The sequence below is a fragment of the Dermochelys coriacea genome, chromosome 15 (assembly GCF_009764565.3).
Source record: "Dermochelys coriacea isolate rDerCor1 chromosome 15, rDerCor1.pri.v4, whole genome shotgun sequence".
Taxonomy (NCBI): Eukaryota; Metazoa; Chordata; order Testudines; family Dermochelyidae; genus Dermochelys; species Dermochelys coriacea.
Genome location: NC_050082.1, coordinates 15,178,341 through 15,195,632, shown reverse-complemented (window position 1 = coordinate 15,195,632; position 17,292 = coordinate 15,178,341). Strand labels below are relative to the sequence as shown.

The 17,292-nt window shown below is 45.3% G+C and overlaps 3 protein-coding genes and 1 non-coding gene across 6 annotated transcripts; 2 read left to right on the top strand and 2 right to left on the bottom strand.

Annotated features, from left to right (window-relative positions):
- The first annotated feature begins 1,758 nt into the window (after positions 1-1,758).
- Positions 1,759-5,757, top strand: LOC122456836. Its single transcript, XM_043498372.1, has 3 exons — positions 1,759-1,763; positions 2,118-2,630; positions 5,320-5,757. Exons 1-3 carry the CDS (start codon positions 1,759-1,761, stop codon positions 5,432-5,434), a joined length of 633 nt encoding a protein of 210 aa, XP_043354307.1. The 3' UTR covers positions 5,435-5,757.
- On the bottom strand, positions 1,766-1,881 carry LOC119843993. Its single transcript, XR_005289121.1, has one exon. It is a non-coding gene; the product is annotated as a U5 spliceosomal RNA (small nuclear RNA).
- On the top strand, positions 5,745-14,213 carry C15H22orf39 (chromosome 15 C22orf39 homolog). Of its 2 annotated transcripts, XM_038373436.2 has the most exons (4): positions 5,745-6,036; positions 6,802-6,969; positions 9,065-9,186; positions 10,009-14,213. In XM_038373436.2, exons 1-4 carry the CDS (start codon positions 6,013-6,015, stop codon positions 10,025-10,027), a joined length of 333 nt encoding a protein of 110 aa, XP_038229364.1. In that variant the 5' UTR covers positions 5,745-6,012; the 3' UTR covers positions 10,028-14,213. The 2 variants fall into 2 exon arrangements, with proteins under 2 accessions (XP_038229364.1, XP_038229363.1); XM_038373435.2 differs by lacking the exon at positions 10,009-14,213 and having other exon boundaries at positions 5,854-6,036; positions 9,065-9,884.
- Positions 9,882-16,814, bottom strand: MRPL40 (mitochondrial ribosomal protein L40). Of its 2 annotated transcripts, none has more exons than XM_038373432.2 (4): positions 16,532-16,814; positions 15,201-15,284; positions 13,025-13,180; positions 9,882-10,972 (listed from the first exon to the last, which is right to left on the bottom strand). In XM_038373432.2, the coding sequence occupies exons 1-4, from the start codon at positions 16,603-16,605 to the stop codon at positions 10,663-10,665; spliced, it is 624 nt and encodes a 207-aa protein (XP_038229360.1). In that variant the 5' UTR covers positions 16,606-16,814; the 3' UTR covers positions 9,882-10,662. The 2 variants fall into 2 exon arrangements, with proteins under 2 accessions (XP_038229360.1, XP_038229361.1); XM_038373433.2 differs by lacking the exon at positions 16,532-16,814 and adding an exon at positions 15,968-16,267.
- Between the last annotated feature and the right edge of the window lie 478 nt (positions 16,815-17,292).

Genomic DNA, 17,292 nt, shown 5'->3' with positions numbered 1-17,292 from the left:
CATCCTGCCCATCTCTAAAGCCAAAACACTATTTCCCTACAATGTGACCTGTACCAAGAGAAGGCTGATAAAAAAACATGCATTTTGAAGGAAACTTTGTTTTTAGATAAAAACCATTCCACATCTGCTGGCCTATGGGAGGTGGGGTACTACCTTTATCACTCCAGAAGTGAATCATAACAAGAATGGCATGATTATCTGCCGGAACTGACCATCTAGAAATATACAGTAGCCAACGATGAATGATCATTCATAGCTGTCTACAACAACCTCCTTAGTCACATAATAGAAACTGGATAGATCTATTATGTCAAAAGCAAAACAACATTTATAGATTCATAGATACTAAGGTCAGAAGGGACCATTCTGATCATCTAGTCCGACCTCCTGCACAGCGCAGGCCACAGAATCTCACCCACCCACTCCTACGAAAAACCTCACCTACGTCTGAGCTATTGAAGTCCTCAAATCATGGTTTAAAGACTTCAAGGAGCAGAGAAGCCTCCCTCAAGTCACCCATGCCCCATGCTACAGAGGAAGGCGAAAAACCTCCAGGGCCTCTCCAATCTGCCCTGGAGGATAATTCCTTCCCGACCCCAAATATGGCGATCAGCTAAACCCTGAGCGTATGGGCAAGATTCACCAGCCAGATACTACAGAAAATTCTTTCCTGGGTAACTCAGATCCCATCCATCTAATATCCCAGCTCAGGGGATTAGTCCTATTTACCCTGAATATTTAAAGATCAATTACTTACCAAAATCCCATTATCCCATCATACCATCTCCTCCATAAACTTATCGAGTAGAATCTTAAAACCAGATAGATCTTTTGCCTCCACTGCTTCCCGTGGGAGGCTATTCCAAAACTTCACTCCTCATAGTGACTCTTATTTGATGAGTAAGAGTATTGGTACCAATAGCAATGGCTCTGATTTACACAGTTCAAGTCTGGGGTGCAGCGACAGCTGGAGGGGGAAGAGGGGGGTTGCTTTGAGCTCATCTCTATTCGCCATGTCTGTTGCATTTATAAGACTTCTCAAATCTCCTTAGTAAGGCATTTTACCCTTACCAAAGGTGACCATACAATCAAAGGTTTGCAACTAGTGTGTGGTTTATGAGAAACTTCATTTTAATTATAGATTTTGCTAACAATTTATAATTAAGCATATATAATAAACATTATAACAAGTTATTTTATTTCAACTAGAATTGCTTTGTAGTACATCTTTCCATGTGAGGTGAATGTAACATCCCCTAGCAGTGGATGTTGAATGTGTGCACTGTGGGGAAAACAGATGTCTGGGGTTGGGGGAGAAGGTAGCAGGGCCCTTCCCTATTATATAAAATCTGAAGTATTTTGTTGAAAAGAGCAATCTTGCAATGAGCTTGATAACATTTATTTAATCCTTCCTGGTGTGAACAGAGCTATGCAGTCACGTGGGCCCTCTCATCTCTAGGGCTATTCCCCTCATAGATCTTGTGGCCAAAGCATTATCCCCTATTTCTTAGTCTGTAGTCCTGTTGGAGATTACATCTCCTAACTGCTGTTCCTGTTTTTCTGTTTGGCAACACTGTTTCCCCAAGCTGTGGAGATGGGTCACGGGTACCTGACTGGGACCTGTGCTGTTCAACATATTAATAAATGATCTGGAAATGGGAGTGAACAGTGAAGAGAAAAAGTTTGCAGATGACACAAAGTTCATAAAACAAACACAACCTTCTTCACACACGCAACTTGTTCTGCTCTTGTCACACCATGAGGTAGCTTCACCGAAATGAAGCCTCAAAAAATTAGATAGAAACTCAGAAATGTTCCTCTCCACGGAAATCTTTAGTAAAAGGCGAAAGATTTATACGATCTGAAGAGAAACCAGAGTATAGCTCATGCGCTGCAGAAGTGCTCCCAGGGTAAGAGCAACACGTTAGCACCTCACGGTGACGATACTTACGGGTGGCTAAACCCCCCGGTTTTACAGCCCGTTGCACGGGCCCGATTAAAGCGCCCGTTTGCTCCTCGGAACGAGGGTCCCTGGGAGCAAACCCAGCCCATGGATCAGGGACGCGGCTCAGGGTGCGCAATGCATCACGGGTATGAAAATTAGCATTCCCGGGTAGATCGGATCCGAGAGCGCGGGGGAAGCCCGGCCTCCGCGCCGCGGCTGCAGCGCGGCTCTGGCTCGCGGGGTCCCCGCAGCTGCTCCGGGCGCAGCCCCGCCCACGGGTTACCCGGGGCCGCGCGCGAGACGCCCCTGGGCCGGGAGTCTGCAGGGGCCGGCGCGGTGCAGTCGGGCTCGGGGCGCTGGTCGCTCCCGCTTGCCCGCGGGCAAGGGCCGGTGCAAGGGCCGCTGAGCCGCCCCGGGCGAGCTGGCGAGGCCGGACCGGCCACTGCGCGGAGGCTGCAGGGGACCCCGCCCCGGCGCAGCAGAGAGCGGCCGGCTCCTCCGCCGCCCCCTCCGCAGACCGCGCAAGGAACAAGGGGGGCTGTTATTCCTCCCGGCTCTCGCATCTGCAGCCCACTGAAATGTTCCCCCGTGTTGGATCCTCGGGATACAGAGAACTGTGCAGCACTGTGCTCCGAGAGACTCGGGGAAATGGTCTCTTGGGGCTGATGCTGCAGCCCTTCCTCAGGTTAGTCAGTGAGCACTTACTCTCGAACAGGGCTCCTCGTGGAAGTGCTCACCAAAGTAATGGTTGCCCAGTCTGACCCTAGGGTTCTCAGACTCAGGACTGCAGTTATTGGGCAGCAAAATATTAATTACTGTTATTAAATATTTTTAATATGGCAGCACCCAGAGGCTCCGATCAGGGCCCCACTGCCCTGGGGCTAGACGAAAAGGTAGAAAAGTTCCCTGCCCTGAAGAGCTTACAGTGAAAGAAGACAAGTGTTATACAAAGTGTGGGGAAAGGAAAGACAAAAATCTCTTCAAAATCCCTATAAAATCCTCTCCTCTCGGTCCTGCAGATTTGGGGAGTGCAGGGGGGTGGCAATCCCCACCCTTCCTAGATGACAAGAGACTGAGATGTCAAAAGGGAGATTGTTGGAATTAAATTCATGCTCCTCAGATTGCACCAGAGAGGCTACCTACCTCACTGCTTAGCTCTATCTTGGTCTGGGTAATTAACATACTGCTAGAATTTTTTATGTAAGTGCGTATTTCCAGGCCAGGGAAAATTTAAGTGGGATCAGAAGACCACAGCCCATTCCCTCAATTAAAAAAAAAAGCAGCACAACCAAAATACAGGATTTCAAACAGTAGCACTAAAGACCATATAGTTAATCCTGCAGGCCATTCCCTTTGAAGTTCCCCAGAGTAAGGGCAAGAGACATGTCTTTAGAGACTAGGCCTCTCCTACAGCCAAGATCATACCTTTTTATACCAGACTTTCATAACATGTAACACACTGGAGAAGAAGGGGAATTATAAAATATCTTTCATAGTCAATTTATTTAAAAGCAGCAGATTAGATCCTGATGGAGCAGGGACTATATAGACAAAAGTAGCAGCCTTTATACATTCAGCACTTGCTCACACACAGCCTAGGAATTTAGCATCTGTGTTACTGAGAGGGAAAAGTCTAAGGGGAGAATTGTTCATGATTTCATTATTCAGATCAGACAGAAAACACCTCCGTGCACCTCATTCCTTTTCAGTGTGTTCTCAGAGCTCAGACACAGGAGCTGCTGGGGAACTTGAAGAGCATACTCTGTGTTTATGACATGCAACTGAGCACAAAAGGATCCTTGCTTCAGCACTCTCTTATCCAGTTCTACCTCAGCTAGGAAACTTTCAAATTGGATTGGTTTATCTATACAGGGTATGCATCCTTAGACAGGTATCCCCATGATAGGAACATCAGCTGAGCATATACTGGGTCTGCTTGTGGCTGCAATAAGCTGTTCTCTGGGCTCCTTAATAACTCACCTTTAGCCTCCAGATTATGATAGATTCATTATGAAACAGATTGTTGTGATAAAAGTAAAGAATGGGCTGAAGTTTGATTACATCCCTTTCTGCTCACCTGCACAGTCCTGAGAGTCTGCAGAGACAGCTGTTGGGCTTTGGGGGAGGGGTGCATGGCAGCAAAGCAATCAGGCCTTTGTATACTTGGTTCTGATACTTGAAATTGCCATGGCCTAAAGAATCAAACAGAATTTGCACCTGTTCTTGAGTCTCTTCTGACTTGGAAATGGCCAAAAACTCAGCTTTTGGTCGCACACCTGTGTGTAAGAAGCTTCACTTGAGTTGCATGGTTGGAAAGCCCAAGTGGTTACACATCTGAGGTTAAACAGTAACTTGGTAATTTTATTGAAATCCAAAAAGAATCAAAAACTGTCCCTAATTGAATTTGCCTCTTGCCTCAGGATATTTCACAGAGTATCAGGGTTGGAAGGGACCTCAGGAGGTCCTCTAGTCCAAACCCCTGCTCAAAGCAGGGAGGGATAGCACAGCGGTTTGAGCATTGGCCTGCTAAACCCAGGGTTTTGAGTTCAGTCCTTGAGGAGGCCATTTAGGGATCTGGGGCAAAAATTGGGGATTGGTCCTGCTTTGAGCAGGAGTTTGGACTAGAGGACCTCCTGAGGTCCCTTCCAACCCTGATACTCTGTGAAATGTCCCTAATTGAGACAGAGATGGGGAGTAATCTTCATTCTTGTGAGTTCATCCCTAGCTATTACATTGATTTTAAAATAGAATGGGCCAAATTCTCTGCTGGTATAGAAGGGCAAAGCTCTGCTGATGTAAATGGAACTACATGCATTTACACCAACAAAGAGTCTGGCCCCAGGAGGCAAACGGTGCATACTGAGTATCGCTTTACAGATTCCATCACGCTCATCTCGCTGCTAAGAAAGTCTCTACATAAAAGACTAAATGGACACAAATAAGATGTCAAGAATTATAACATTCAAAAACCAGTCGGAGAACACTTCAATGTCTCTGGTCACTCAATTACAGACTAAAAGTGGCAATTCTTCAACAAAAAAACCGGACTCCAGCGAGAGACTGCTGAATTGGAATTAATTTGCAAACTGGATACAGTTAACTTAGGCTTGAATAGAGACTGAGAGTGGATGGGTCATTACACAAAGTAAAACTATTCCCCACCCCCGTTCCTCAGAGGTTCTTGTCAACTGCTGGAAATGGCCCACCTTGATAATCACTACAAAAGGTTTTTTCCCCTCACCCTGCTGGGAGTAGCTCATCTTAAGTGATCAAGTGCATCCGATGAAGTGAGCTGTAGCTCACGAAAGTTGATGCTCAAATAAATGTGTTAATCTCGAAGGTGCCACAAGTCCTCCTTTTCTTTTTAACCATAGCAGTTGCAAGCCGCACGACAGCTGCAATCCATCCAATGCTCCCGAGGACATTCTGCGCCCAAACCACGGGCCCGGAGGGAACACGGGGGCCGCAGCTGACTTGTGGGCTGTGTAGCCCCCTCTGGGCAGAAGGCGTCTCCAGCCAGCCCGGATTGCCCGCTCTCGCCCGGAGCCTGCTCCCGGGGAACTCTCCAGTCCCGCCGGCAGAATTCTCCCAGCGCTAGCAGCCTAACACCCCTCCCCCATCTCGGCGGCTCCCGCGCGACACGGAAGATCGCACGCTGCTTCGCCCGCCCCGGGCACCGTGTCGCTGACGCGCGTGCGCGCTGCTGAGAGCGGCACGTGGCATCTGTCCCTGGCGCAGCGCGCGCCTACGCACTTCGCAGCATTCTACCTCGGCTCCGGTTGCCCAATCTCTCGCTTGTTCCGCGCCGAAGGCAGGAGAATGCTGAGTGGCTCGGCGCTGCGTCGCTCAGACCAGGTCTTGTCTCGTCATTGGCTTTCCCCAGCCAGGGGCGGAGCACAGGTAGCCGTGGCAACGACTGGCTCAGCTTCGGCCTCCTGGACCCTTCGGCTCACGCGGCCGGAAAATGTAGTTTTACACGCTTGCTGGCGATTGGCTGGGATGGAGCGGGCCGTCATACACGCTTGTCCCATTGGTTCGGTGAGCTCAGCGTGGGGCTGGGCAGCAGCATGGCTGACGGCGGCCTGTGGAGGGTGAGTGAGTGAGTGAGCGCGCGCTCGGCGGGCACCCTGCGGCCCGTCGAGGTCACATGACAGGCCGGGCCATCCCCGTCCGTCTCTTAGCGGCCTGCAGCCGGGGTCTCCGGGCGCCTGACCCCCTCCCTGCGGGCTGCCAAACCGCCCCTGCCCCCCGCCCCAAGCAGCGAGGGGAGGACCATTGCCCCCGTGTGCTGAGGGTGTAATTGACGCTCCAACGGTGAGTCGGTGGCAGAGGCTGGGAGCAGGGCCCAGCACTCTGGCTACTGGCTCAGGTGCTCTGAGCAGTAGGAAAACTCCCTGTTGTATGTTTCAGGATGCAACAGATCAGGTAGAAGAATGTTAGTCGCCAAATTCTAACCTTAAAAATTGAGTTTTACCCTGAGCTGTTTATCACTGGATTACTTGTTCCTAATGCAATAGTTCCTATGCCCTGCCCTCAGGAGACAGAGCCTCTTTGTCCCAGCTTCTGTACAGCAAAGTAACAACGACAGTTGGACACTTGGTTCCTGACAGAGGAGTAAAGAAATAACAATAGCACAGTACTTAATCTCAAAACACAAGACACTGAGACAGCATGTGGGGAAAATACCCCCATCAAGACAGCTGAAATGAATGGGACAGGTTTGATTTCCCATTATGACAACATAGACTGGACATTTTTAAACTCGGAAACATCTTGTTCCTTACTACTGAGTCCAAATATCATGATTCTTCTCCTGCAAGTGTCTTCTTAATGTATTTTTTTTGCTATTTTACCAGCCTCCACGAACATGTGAGGATTATTGGTCTGAATGGAAACACTGTAAAGGCATCCGTAATATATTCCATAACTATTATACGTATGGGGAAGTGCCCTCCTGTGGACAGTGGAAAACAGACTATGGCAATTGCAGAAAGTGGGAAAAAAGCAAAAGTCCAGATGCTAAGGTATGATGAATGCCAAACTGAAGACAGTATTAAGAATGGTATGAAAAATAAATTGTGCATCATGCGTGCAACGTGGTCATCAGCATTAACCTTCTCCCACAAAAAATATACTTAGCCACCCATACCACAATAAAGAAAAACAAGGAGATTTTTGTAATGTATCAATATAAAGTACTTCCACAATTGAGTGGGCAAGCCTGTCACAAGGCTGGTGTAATGTATATTGAACAATAGTTATGTCAGTGATGAGAACAGGCCTTTTCCATGTTTGTGAGGCACTATGTAGATGTTGTTGGATAATTTTCCAATACGTTTAACTCTTGGGTGTGTTTTGTTTCTGGGAGAGGGGATTAACAACTGCAATATTATAAGATTTTACAAATCCTTTAAAAATAACTAAATGTTGAGCCTAAATTGCCTGCCACTGTCCTTTTCAATCCACAACATTTTCTGCAAAACTGTAGAGGGAAAAATGTCTTGCTTTTTTCACCATGCTAATCTATGCAAAATGTTGCCACTAAAATCATCTTCCTCTCCTGTTGTTTTGACTGTATCATCCCTTCTTCAGCTCTCTCCACTAGCTCCCTATTATCTTATTTCAAGTTAAAGCTTTGTCATTGCTTTTAAGAGCCAACATCCGTCATTCAGCACAGTATATGGCTCTGACTTTGCCACCTTTCATGTTCTCCGCCTTCTCCCTTCCACTCCGTGAACAATGTCAGCCTTAATTTTCCCGTTTCCTTTTCCAATGCCTGCCTTTTTTATGCTTCTATTGCCTATACCCACAACCTCACACCAGTTCTCTATATTCCTTGCCTCATTCAAATCTCTCCTAGAAACCTCAGTTGTGCTGTCTTGCCAATGAAAAGAGAATTTGAAAAAACACAACCTAACTTAATAGAATGCCATTGAGGCAGAAATAAATATCATAGTGGTGTTAGTGCTACTGTTATTAAAGCCTTATCAGGATCATTAAGCCTAAATTTTCAAAATAACACTTGTGTTCCCAACTTGAGACAGTAGAGAGGCCTAATTTTAAGAGGGTGGATGTCCAGCACTGTCTGAAAACAAGGCCCTTTGAAAGCATCTCAACACTGAATGCCCCAAAATTGAGGCATTCAAAACCAATAGCTACTTTTGAAAATGTAGGCCTTACGGTTTGGGTTTTTGCCCTAAAAAGTAATGATCTTTTGAAGATAATTATTTGTACAGGAATATACACATCCACTCCCAGTCTTTATTCAAGACAAATTTAATGGTGTCCAGTTTGAAAATTAATTCCAATTCAGCAGTCTCTCGTTGGAGTCTGTTTTTCTGTTCTGGGGACACCATCGTAGGGCCCAATCACATCAGCCACACTATCAGAGGCTCGTTCACCTGCACATCTACCAATGTGATATATGCCATCATGTGCAAGCAATGCCCCTCTGCCATGTACATTGGCCAAATCGGACAGTCTCTACATAAAAGAATAAGTTTACACAAATCAGACATCAAGAATTATAACATTCAAAAACCAGTTGGAGAACATTTCAATCTCCTTGGTCACTCAGTTAGACCTAAAAGTCGCAATTCTTCAACAAAAAACTTCAAAAATGGACTCCAACGAGAGACTGCTGAATTGGAATTAATTTGCAAACTGGACACCATTAACTTAGAGTTGAATAAAGACTGGGAGTGGATGTGTCATTACACAAAGTAAAACTATTTCCCCATGTTTATTTTCCCCCCTCTATTGTTCCTCACGTTCTTGTCAACTGCTGGAAATGGCCCACCTTGATTATCACTACAGAAGGGTCCCTCCCCAGCCCTTGGTAATAGCTCACCTTGCCTGATCACTCTCATTACCGTGTGTATGGTAACATCCATTGTTTCATGTTCTCTGTGTATATAAAATCTCCCCCCTGTATTTTCCACTGCATGCATCCGATGAAGTGAGCTCTAGCTTACGAAAGCTTTTGTTCAGATAAATTCTGTTAGTCACTAAGGTGCCACAAGTATTCCTTTTCTTTTTGAGTTGTTGTATGAGTAGTTAATGTCTATAATGTGCTTTGAAAAGGCAGCATGCCGAGTTTTATATTGTCATGCATTGTAGGAATCCCTATGCAAGAGTGAAAGAGCCAGGATTCTGGAAAGACAAAAGTATGATCCAGTGTGGAAGCTCAGGAAAAGCCCACCAAGGGACTGGTACCTTCCTCTTGGTCAAGATAAACCAAAGTAATAAGACTACCTACCATATTTGGCCCTCATATACCAGATGTGAGGCCAATGCTATTTTTCTGCCATGTGATTCTGAAATAAGACTTCTCAACTTATATTTCTGCTCATAGCAGCCACCCGCTCATTAATGCCTATTTTGAAATACATCTAATGGTGTTTAAGAAACGTCTTATTGAGATGTAAATATTTTAAAAAAGGATAGTTCAGGTGCTCAGTTTGATTCTTGTCTGCTACAGTCCTTTGCCTTTTTCATTCCCTTTACCATTCATCTAGACAAGGACAATGCCTGCTGCTTTGAAACAGAACACATTCATGTAGCCTGGCTACTCTTGCTAGTAGAGCCACCCCCCTTCCTTCACATGGGCTAAGTATGCTGCCATTTTGGTATGTCCAAGACTAGGCTGGCCAGATGAGGAATTAAAAAACTAAGATATCCCTCTCCCTTGGCAGTAGAGATTAGAGTAATCAGGATAGCCCAAGCAGCTAGTATTTGAAAAAAAACAAAAAAAGTTTGTACAGATGCACTATTGTCATCCTTAAGTGTGCCATGGGGAAGCAGACAGAAAATAAAGTTGACCTGTACCAGCCGTTTGCCCTTGCAAAATTATTCTCAAGCAGTTTTTGTTCTTAAATATGTTTGTGAAAGCATTAAAAGTTATCACAAAAATAAAGACTTCAGTGACTTTCAAAGATAAGTCTTATGGCTTTAAGCAAATCAGTTAAAATGGAATGTCTTATCACATTAGCCATGCAGTATAAATAGCTATATTTACTTTGTTGTGATATGTCATATCTATTTTCCCCTTGATTTGTACACAGGCACCTCAACAAAACCTGAATTGGAGCTAAAGGAGAAACTGACAGTTATCTTCCCACTACAGCAGACTGACATACGATCGCTTTAACAATTTTTCTTCATGGCATAATTATACCCTCAGGAACTATGGTTTGTCCAGAGTGAGGATTTGTTACTCAGGAATAAATGAAAGGGGAAAAAATATTCCATAAGTGAAAAAATAATGTTCACTGAAGCCACAGTTCCCTACATGGGACCACGCTTCAGTTTGTGGCACAAAAATGCAGTACAGTAGTACCCTGTTTATCTGGTCTCATTGGGATGAGGCCAGATCAGAATCAAAACTCTGAATAAACCAGGGAATGGGAAAATGCCATGCCACAGCACCATCTAATGGCTACAGGAGAGATTGCCCGCTTCTGGCCATGGAGTCACGGTAAATGCAGAGAACTGGCTAAGGGAGGGTTAGATAAATGGGGTTCTAAAGTATTTTGGTTTTATTGTCAAGATGGTCAGTTGTAAAAAGAACAGGAACAAGGACATGTGGTGTTTTTATTTTCTTTTGACAGCCATGTGCATAGGGATGTTTGAAAAAGCAAAAGAAATAGTCTAGTCGCATCCCATTGTGTCCTCCTTTCATGCACTTTAATGCTGCTGCGTGGCAGAATCTTCTGATCTCACTGTGTGTACACTTTGGTAATGTCGATGCATTTCCCTTCAGGAGCCTCATAGCCAGGAACCTGTGGTGTGTAAGTAGGCCCCTCCTTCTCAAAGGGAAACAGGTCATCATCTCGTCTTATTGCTGCTTGGTAAAGTTCTTCTGATTCGAGACGCAATTCCTCTAGTGCCTCCTGCTGAGCTGCCATAAGAGACTTCAATGTTTTCATCTCTGCCTCATGCTCTTTCTGCTTGTACAGGGCCCACTTCTTCAGGAGCAGGGCTCGCCTTTCACTCTCCTCAAAGGACAGCGGGGAGATATCTCGCGCTCTGGCAAATGTGAAAGAACATTTTAACACAGAAGCTGCTGACATCCCAAAGAGCAAGCATCTAACAAAAACTACAGTGAGATACAAAGAGGCAAGTTGGCCCAAACACACAATACTCTGGATTGCCTTTATGTAGAGTCTTTCATTGGAGGATACTAGTGCACTATCTAACAGCAAATTCCACTTGCCCATTCATCTGTTTGTTTCTAAACAAACAAGTAAAATATCATTCATGTTATCTCTATTGCCACCACAGGGAGAGTGGGTGAGAAGATTTTGTACCTAAGCTGATTCATTTTGTGGCAATTTTGCAAGATTCCTTTACAAACATTCCTCAATATACCTGAGGTAGTTATCTTTTTTAAAGGTTAGAGAACAGGAGTTTAAAGACTTGCCCAAGGTAATTAGAGAGACCAGGTGGGTGAGGTAGTACAAGCTTTTGAGCCACACAGAGCTTTTCTTCAGATCTGGGAAAGGAACTCCCAGGTCACAGAAAAATGCAAGGTGAAACAGATTGTTTAGCATAAGTAGTTAGCACGTAATGTATGGGAGCTTAAAATTTATTACTTTGCTAGACACTACAAATAATGGATTTATGGCACATTACAACAATCTGTAACCCACTAACCCAGTGGTTCTCAACCTATTTATTATTGTGGGCCAATGCAGGTTGAGAACCACAGTGCCCCTCCCCTCCAAAGTCCCCTATGCCCAGTGTCCCTCGCCCTGAGACCCCTCCACAGAGCGGGCCAGGATTGGGCAGCTGGCACTCACATGCAACCACATGGGGCTGATCAGCCTAAAACTTGCTGCAGCACCCCCACAAATCCCTAGTTCAAAGTGCCCCCCTCACTGCCCAGAGTGCTCTCCCACCCCACAAACCTGCCCAGAGAACCACTCTCCTTCACCCTGCCCCCCTGTGTCACTCACCAGCCCCCTGCTAGCAGGAATACTCCAGCAGGCTGCCAGATGGTGTCTCCCTCTCAGCCAGCTCTGCCCCCTTTCAGACCAGAGTGACAAATTTTGAATTTTTTTTAGCACGCACTGGGCCTGCAGGCTGCCTACTGCACTAACTCCATATTTTTGTTCTATGACTGCAGAGGTGTTAAGGAACCATTCAAGATAGAGTGGCCCATTACAACGGGTTCTCAACCTTTTTCTTTCTGAGGCCCACCCAACATGCTATAAAAACTCCATGGCCCACCTGTGGCACAATAACTAGCTTTCTGCATAGAAAAGCCAGGGCCTGTGTTAGGGGTAACAAGCAGGGCAATGGGCTGTTAAACACTTTGCATTTTGCTGTGACACTGGGAATTCCTTTCCCAGACCTGAGTGTCTCAAAAGCCACCAGAAGTTGGACCAATAAAAAAATATTACCTCATGCACCTTGTCTCTCATATCCTGGGACTGACACAGCCACAACTAGTACATTGCCAAAAGTCAGTGGCAAAGTAGGTAGGGAGTAGAACCTAGGACTTATAATTCTAAAATTCTTGTTCCAACCAGTAAACAACACTCCCCTTACCAGGTGCCAGCATAGGGATACAAATGAATCTAAAATGGGAACAAAAGTCACACCAAACAAATTACATATGTTTTCGCATGTGTGAAGTAGAACATTCCAAAATCAGAGAGAAGGGTCTGCTGCCACTCCTCTCATGATAGATTGTTGAGCCCTCCAGAAACTCCTTCAAAGTCCATCTCAGCACTTGGAATTGGAAGTAAAGTCTTAGACTGATCCCATCTGATTTATCAAAGGGTTTTTAAACAACTCTGTGTCCTACACCCAGAATTATAATTTTTCATTACAAACACAAAACACTGTTTCAAAAGCAATTTGTAGGAGAAACAACTCAAGAAAAAAAATTCTAGAGTTGCAGAAGTCACAAATTTTTTGATCCTTTAACTATTTATCTCAAAACTGACTCCCTTGTCTCTAGCACAAGGCACCTTATGAGCAACAGGGTAGGGTTAGTAGGTAGATATTTCACTGTTATTTGCACTTCTCCAGTTCATTATCTACCCTAAAGTAAAAGCTAGCAGTTCTCTATACCTTGAAGCATCCAAAAACTTGAATGGTGTTACAAAATCCTCAATGGGAATCATTTCCTGGGCAGCTTTTTCCAGCTTTTTTATCTTTTTCTTCATACGGTCCTTTTGTGCTTGTTCTCTCCTTGGATCTGCCTTCTTTTTCTTCCGTGGTTCTGCTCTAGTGGAGGAAATTAATTTAAAAATTTTGTATCTGTGTATACTCATGTAATACTTAATAATTTTTGTTTCTATAGTAAACCCATCCTAGAATAAAAGGGTGTGTCTAATAGGGAATTTAACTATGCATACTGGAAATTTGAGAAGCATACCTGCAGCAAATCAATATAAACTGTAATAAAGTACATTTTCTTACATCAATCTGTACACAGAAGAAGAATACTTACCACTTTACAAAAATTAACTAATTGGTCCTTACAGCACTCTTGTTGTACTTAGAAAATGAAAACCAGCAGGATCTTATTTAGGGGATAAGGCAATATGCTGTGTTTATTGTGAATACAGAAAGAATTAATCAGTTACAGCTATAACATGCTATTCACACACACAAGTTCTGCAAGGTGGTTGTTATAGTTACCAACCTTAGAGTTGCTCATGCCAAGTCACTGGCCAGGTGGTCAGGACATGAGAATGGAGCCGAGTCTTGTCAGATGCACATCCAATGCTCCTGGAGGGTGGTTGCAGAACCAGACTCAAAGTTCCCAGTTTTTAGAGTCTATCTTTACAGGGATTCATCCTAATTCAAATCTATAGGGTTTGCTTTGTCATGCTGTTTTTATGTTTGAAGTGATAATCACCATTCTCACGTTTGAAATTATAGTCAATCACACAGATGGCACAGCAATGACGGCTTGTTGTTATCTTGGGTCTTTGGCCCCTCTGTCCTTGGGGCAGTTGTGGGATGGTTTCTGGCTTGCCCTCAGGGTAATCCAGTTATCTTACCCAATGCCTTCTCATTCTTTGGCCTGTTGGTTTTTCCCCTAGATGTAGTGTTATTTATTAGGCTGGCACTTCAATCTTTTATTACTTATTCAAACATACATCCGCAATCACATCCTATTTTACTTAACATATCTCCTACATTTTATTACCTATGCATTCTTTAACATAACTATTCTCAAATCATTGGGGCATGACAGACTCCAATTAATCTATCCATGCCACTTGTTATACATTTAAAAAAAAAAACAAAATAGGAATGTAAAAGTAAAGGAACAACAAATTTTGTTCCTAAGTTCAAAAAAAATTTGCAACATATTATCACTTTTAGAACAGACTCTTTGTCTCTGGATGTTTTTCTCCAATTAGCACAGATCTTGCAAACTAACAGGCCTGCTTCAATTAACACAAACTCAGCAGGCTGAGAGAACAGGCTGGGAGACATATTTCTTTCTAATAATACAAGCCAAATCCGGAGTGTGTACTGGATCATACTTTCCCCAAAGCATTAATATATTAATTATTACTTTTAATTCAACACTGTGAAGTATTGTGCCCAATTTACAGATAGGGAAACCAAGACAAGTGGGTCAGTGACTTGCACAATGCTACAGAATAAGTCAATGGCAGTCAGGTTTAAAACTCTAGTGTTCCTGGTTGGCGTTCAGTCCACCAAGCCAGGCTGCTTCCTTATACTACATACACAATACAGTATAGACAGACAGGTTTTATATTTGGATGTTGGCTTGAAACAGAAGTCGTACAGTATTTTAGCTACTAACTATGGAGTCATTTTAACCAAGTTGTATTAAGAAAAGGGTGGCATGCAAACTGATACTATACATCTATAAATGTAGAAAAAGTACATTAAAGTATTTTTAGTGCAGCTAATGCTACATTTCAACTACTGTTCAAAAGGAAAAACTAGAAAGCTGTTTAAACCAGAATATCGCCAAACATTTACACCCTTACGTTACATGCCTTCATAACTGAGGAATTATAAGTAAATACAAATAACCATTAACACTAAAAATTTATTCAGAACACTAGCTACATATATGGGAATTAAACACTACACTAGAGTCTAATAGTTCTACCTTATTTTATATCTATGTCTCATAATGTAGAAATATATATGTGTGCCTATTCATTTGAATAATTTAAATTTTCCTAACTTCCTGTAAAGAGGATGTGAACATCTGAAAACTATTCTATGAAATACAATATAAATTGTATTTTACCTCATGGGGAGGGACGCCTGAAATGCCAGCATAGAAGTCTGCCAATGGTTTCCCCGAAAATGAATGGTCCAGGACAGCTGAGAACTAAAGAAAAAAGGAATACAAAGCATGAGAAGAATCAAATTAAATTATGTTAATATACAGCTTTTGTTGACTGCCTTTTATTAATGGTTCCATTTGCATAAATACATTATAATGAATAACAGATTTATTTGGGGCATAAGCTTTCGTGGGTAAAAGAAATGGGTTTTTATCCACAAAAGCTTATGCCCAAATAAATCTGTTAGTCTTTAAGGTGCCACGGGACTCCTCGTTGTTTTTGTGGATACAGACTAAAGCAGCTACCCCCTGATATTATAATGAATAATCTTCAGTCTATCCTCAACTGTTTGAGTGAGTAGTGGTGCCTGGCACTAATTCAACTGTAACAAATATTAACCTTTTCAGCCCAATAACAGTCCAAATTTTGCCCTGTTTGAAAATTTGAATCCACAAGGGGGAAAAATCACTTTAAAAAAAAATCACAAATTAATTATGTCTCAAATTGAAATGGCCCCTGTATTTGAAAAGTAAAAATAACTCATTCTGTGGACTAGGGAGCATTTGCAGCTTCACTTTTAGGAACAGAGTGATGCAGTTTCTCAGGGTCTACAGAGGCTATGCAGTCTGCTACAAAAGAAATACAATCTATCAAAGTCTGAGCCACCAACTTATCCATGCCCTTCCGCTTGAGCCCGGACTAAGCCTGCTGGTATCACAACGCTTGCCTGTAATACTCCATCTCGATCCAAGCAGACCTCCAACTCTTGCAAAACTCTATCCCGATGCCAAGGAACACGCATCACATGTTGGGACCTGCTGCTTCCAGGAGAGCAGCACCCACAATTGGCAGTGAGGGTAGCCAGGCAGATCAAGATGGTGCAACACGTGAAAGGCCAGGAAATTTCAACAAGGGCCACGCTGATGGAAGGCACCTATGGCAAAGGACCCCAGAATAGGGCAGGGCACGGGCGGGCCCTACTGTCCCCGGGCTGCTGGATCAGAGCATGGCACGCAGGGGCCTAGTGGCTACTACGCCTCTGCATTCCCCATGGGCGTGGCCACTCCGCCCAAGGTGGGCACCGCGTGCGTGGAGCGGCCGGCACCACGTATCCCGGGGAGGGGGCGCGCGCCCGACGTCCCTCGCGCGAGAACCGCGCGTGCAGCGGAGAGGCGCTGCCGGGGGCCCTCGGGCCGGGCAGGAGGTGGGGTCACAGGGGCCACACGCGCCGGCTAGGGCTGGAGCCGGGGACCGGCCGGCGAGCCCCAGGGCAGGGTATCCCTGGCCCTACCTGAGCAGGGAGCTCCCCGCTCCGCCCCGGACTCCAGCGAGCAGGCGCACCGCCCCGCGGACGGCCGCCGACATGGCTTGTGCGGGGCGGCTCGGCGGCAGCAGCGCCTCCTCTCAGGTCCCCGCCAGGGCGGTGCGCCCGCAATTGCGGCCGGCTGCAAACCTGCTCCCCGCCTCCCCTGGTTCCGCCTCGCGAGGAATCCGGGCGCGGAGCAGCGGGGGACGCCAGGGCCTCCCGCGCCGGACTTGTGCAGGGCCCGAGGCGGGCGAGAGGCTTTAGGCAGGGGAAGGAGGCGCTTTGCTTTGACCGCAGGGCGGCCACGCGTCCGCCGCAGGACTCACGTGGGACGGAAGGGGGCGCTCGAGGAGAAACGACAGGCGAGGCTCAGGCGGACCCTCCGGCTCCTGCCAACCTAGAATCCTCCCACCTGCTCCGGTGACTGGTCCCTGACCCGCCTGCAGCCCTTCATCCCAAACACATGAACCCTGCGGCCTGGGAATGCGGAAAGCCTCGTCAACCCAGTCCCCCTGCAGTAATCACCAAATACTTGGCTCCCTATGTGGTGTTTAGCTGCTGCTTGTAATTATTAGAATGGGGAGCACTGGCTGTTGGGAGTCTGAAAGGACAGGAAACAGGAAGGAGGGCAGGGGGAATTGGGGAGGCTGAGTGAGAGCTACCGAGGGTGCAGCAGCAGCAGCTTGGAAAAGAGGTTTCCGCTTTACAAATAAAGTCCTGTTGAAGTTTGTTACTACCTTGCCTGA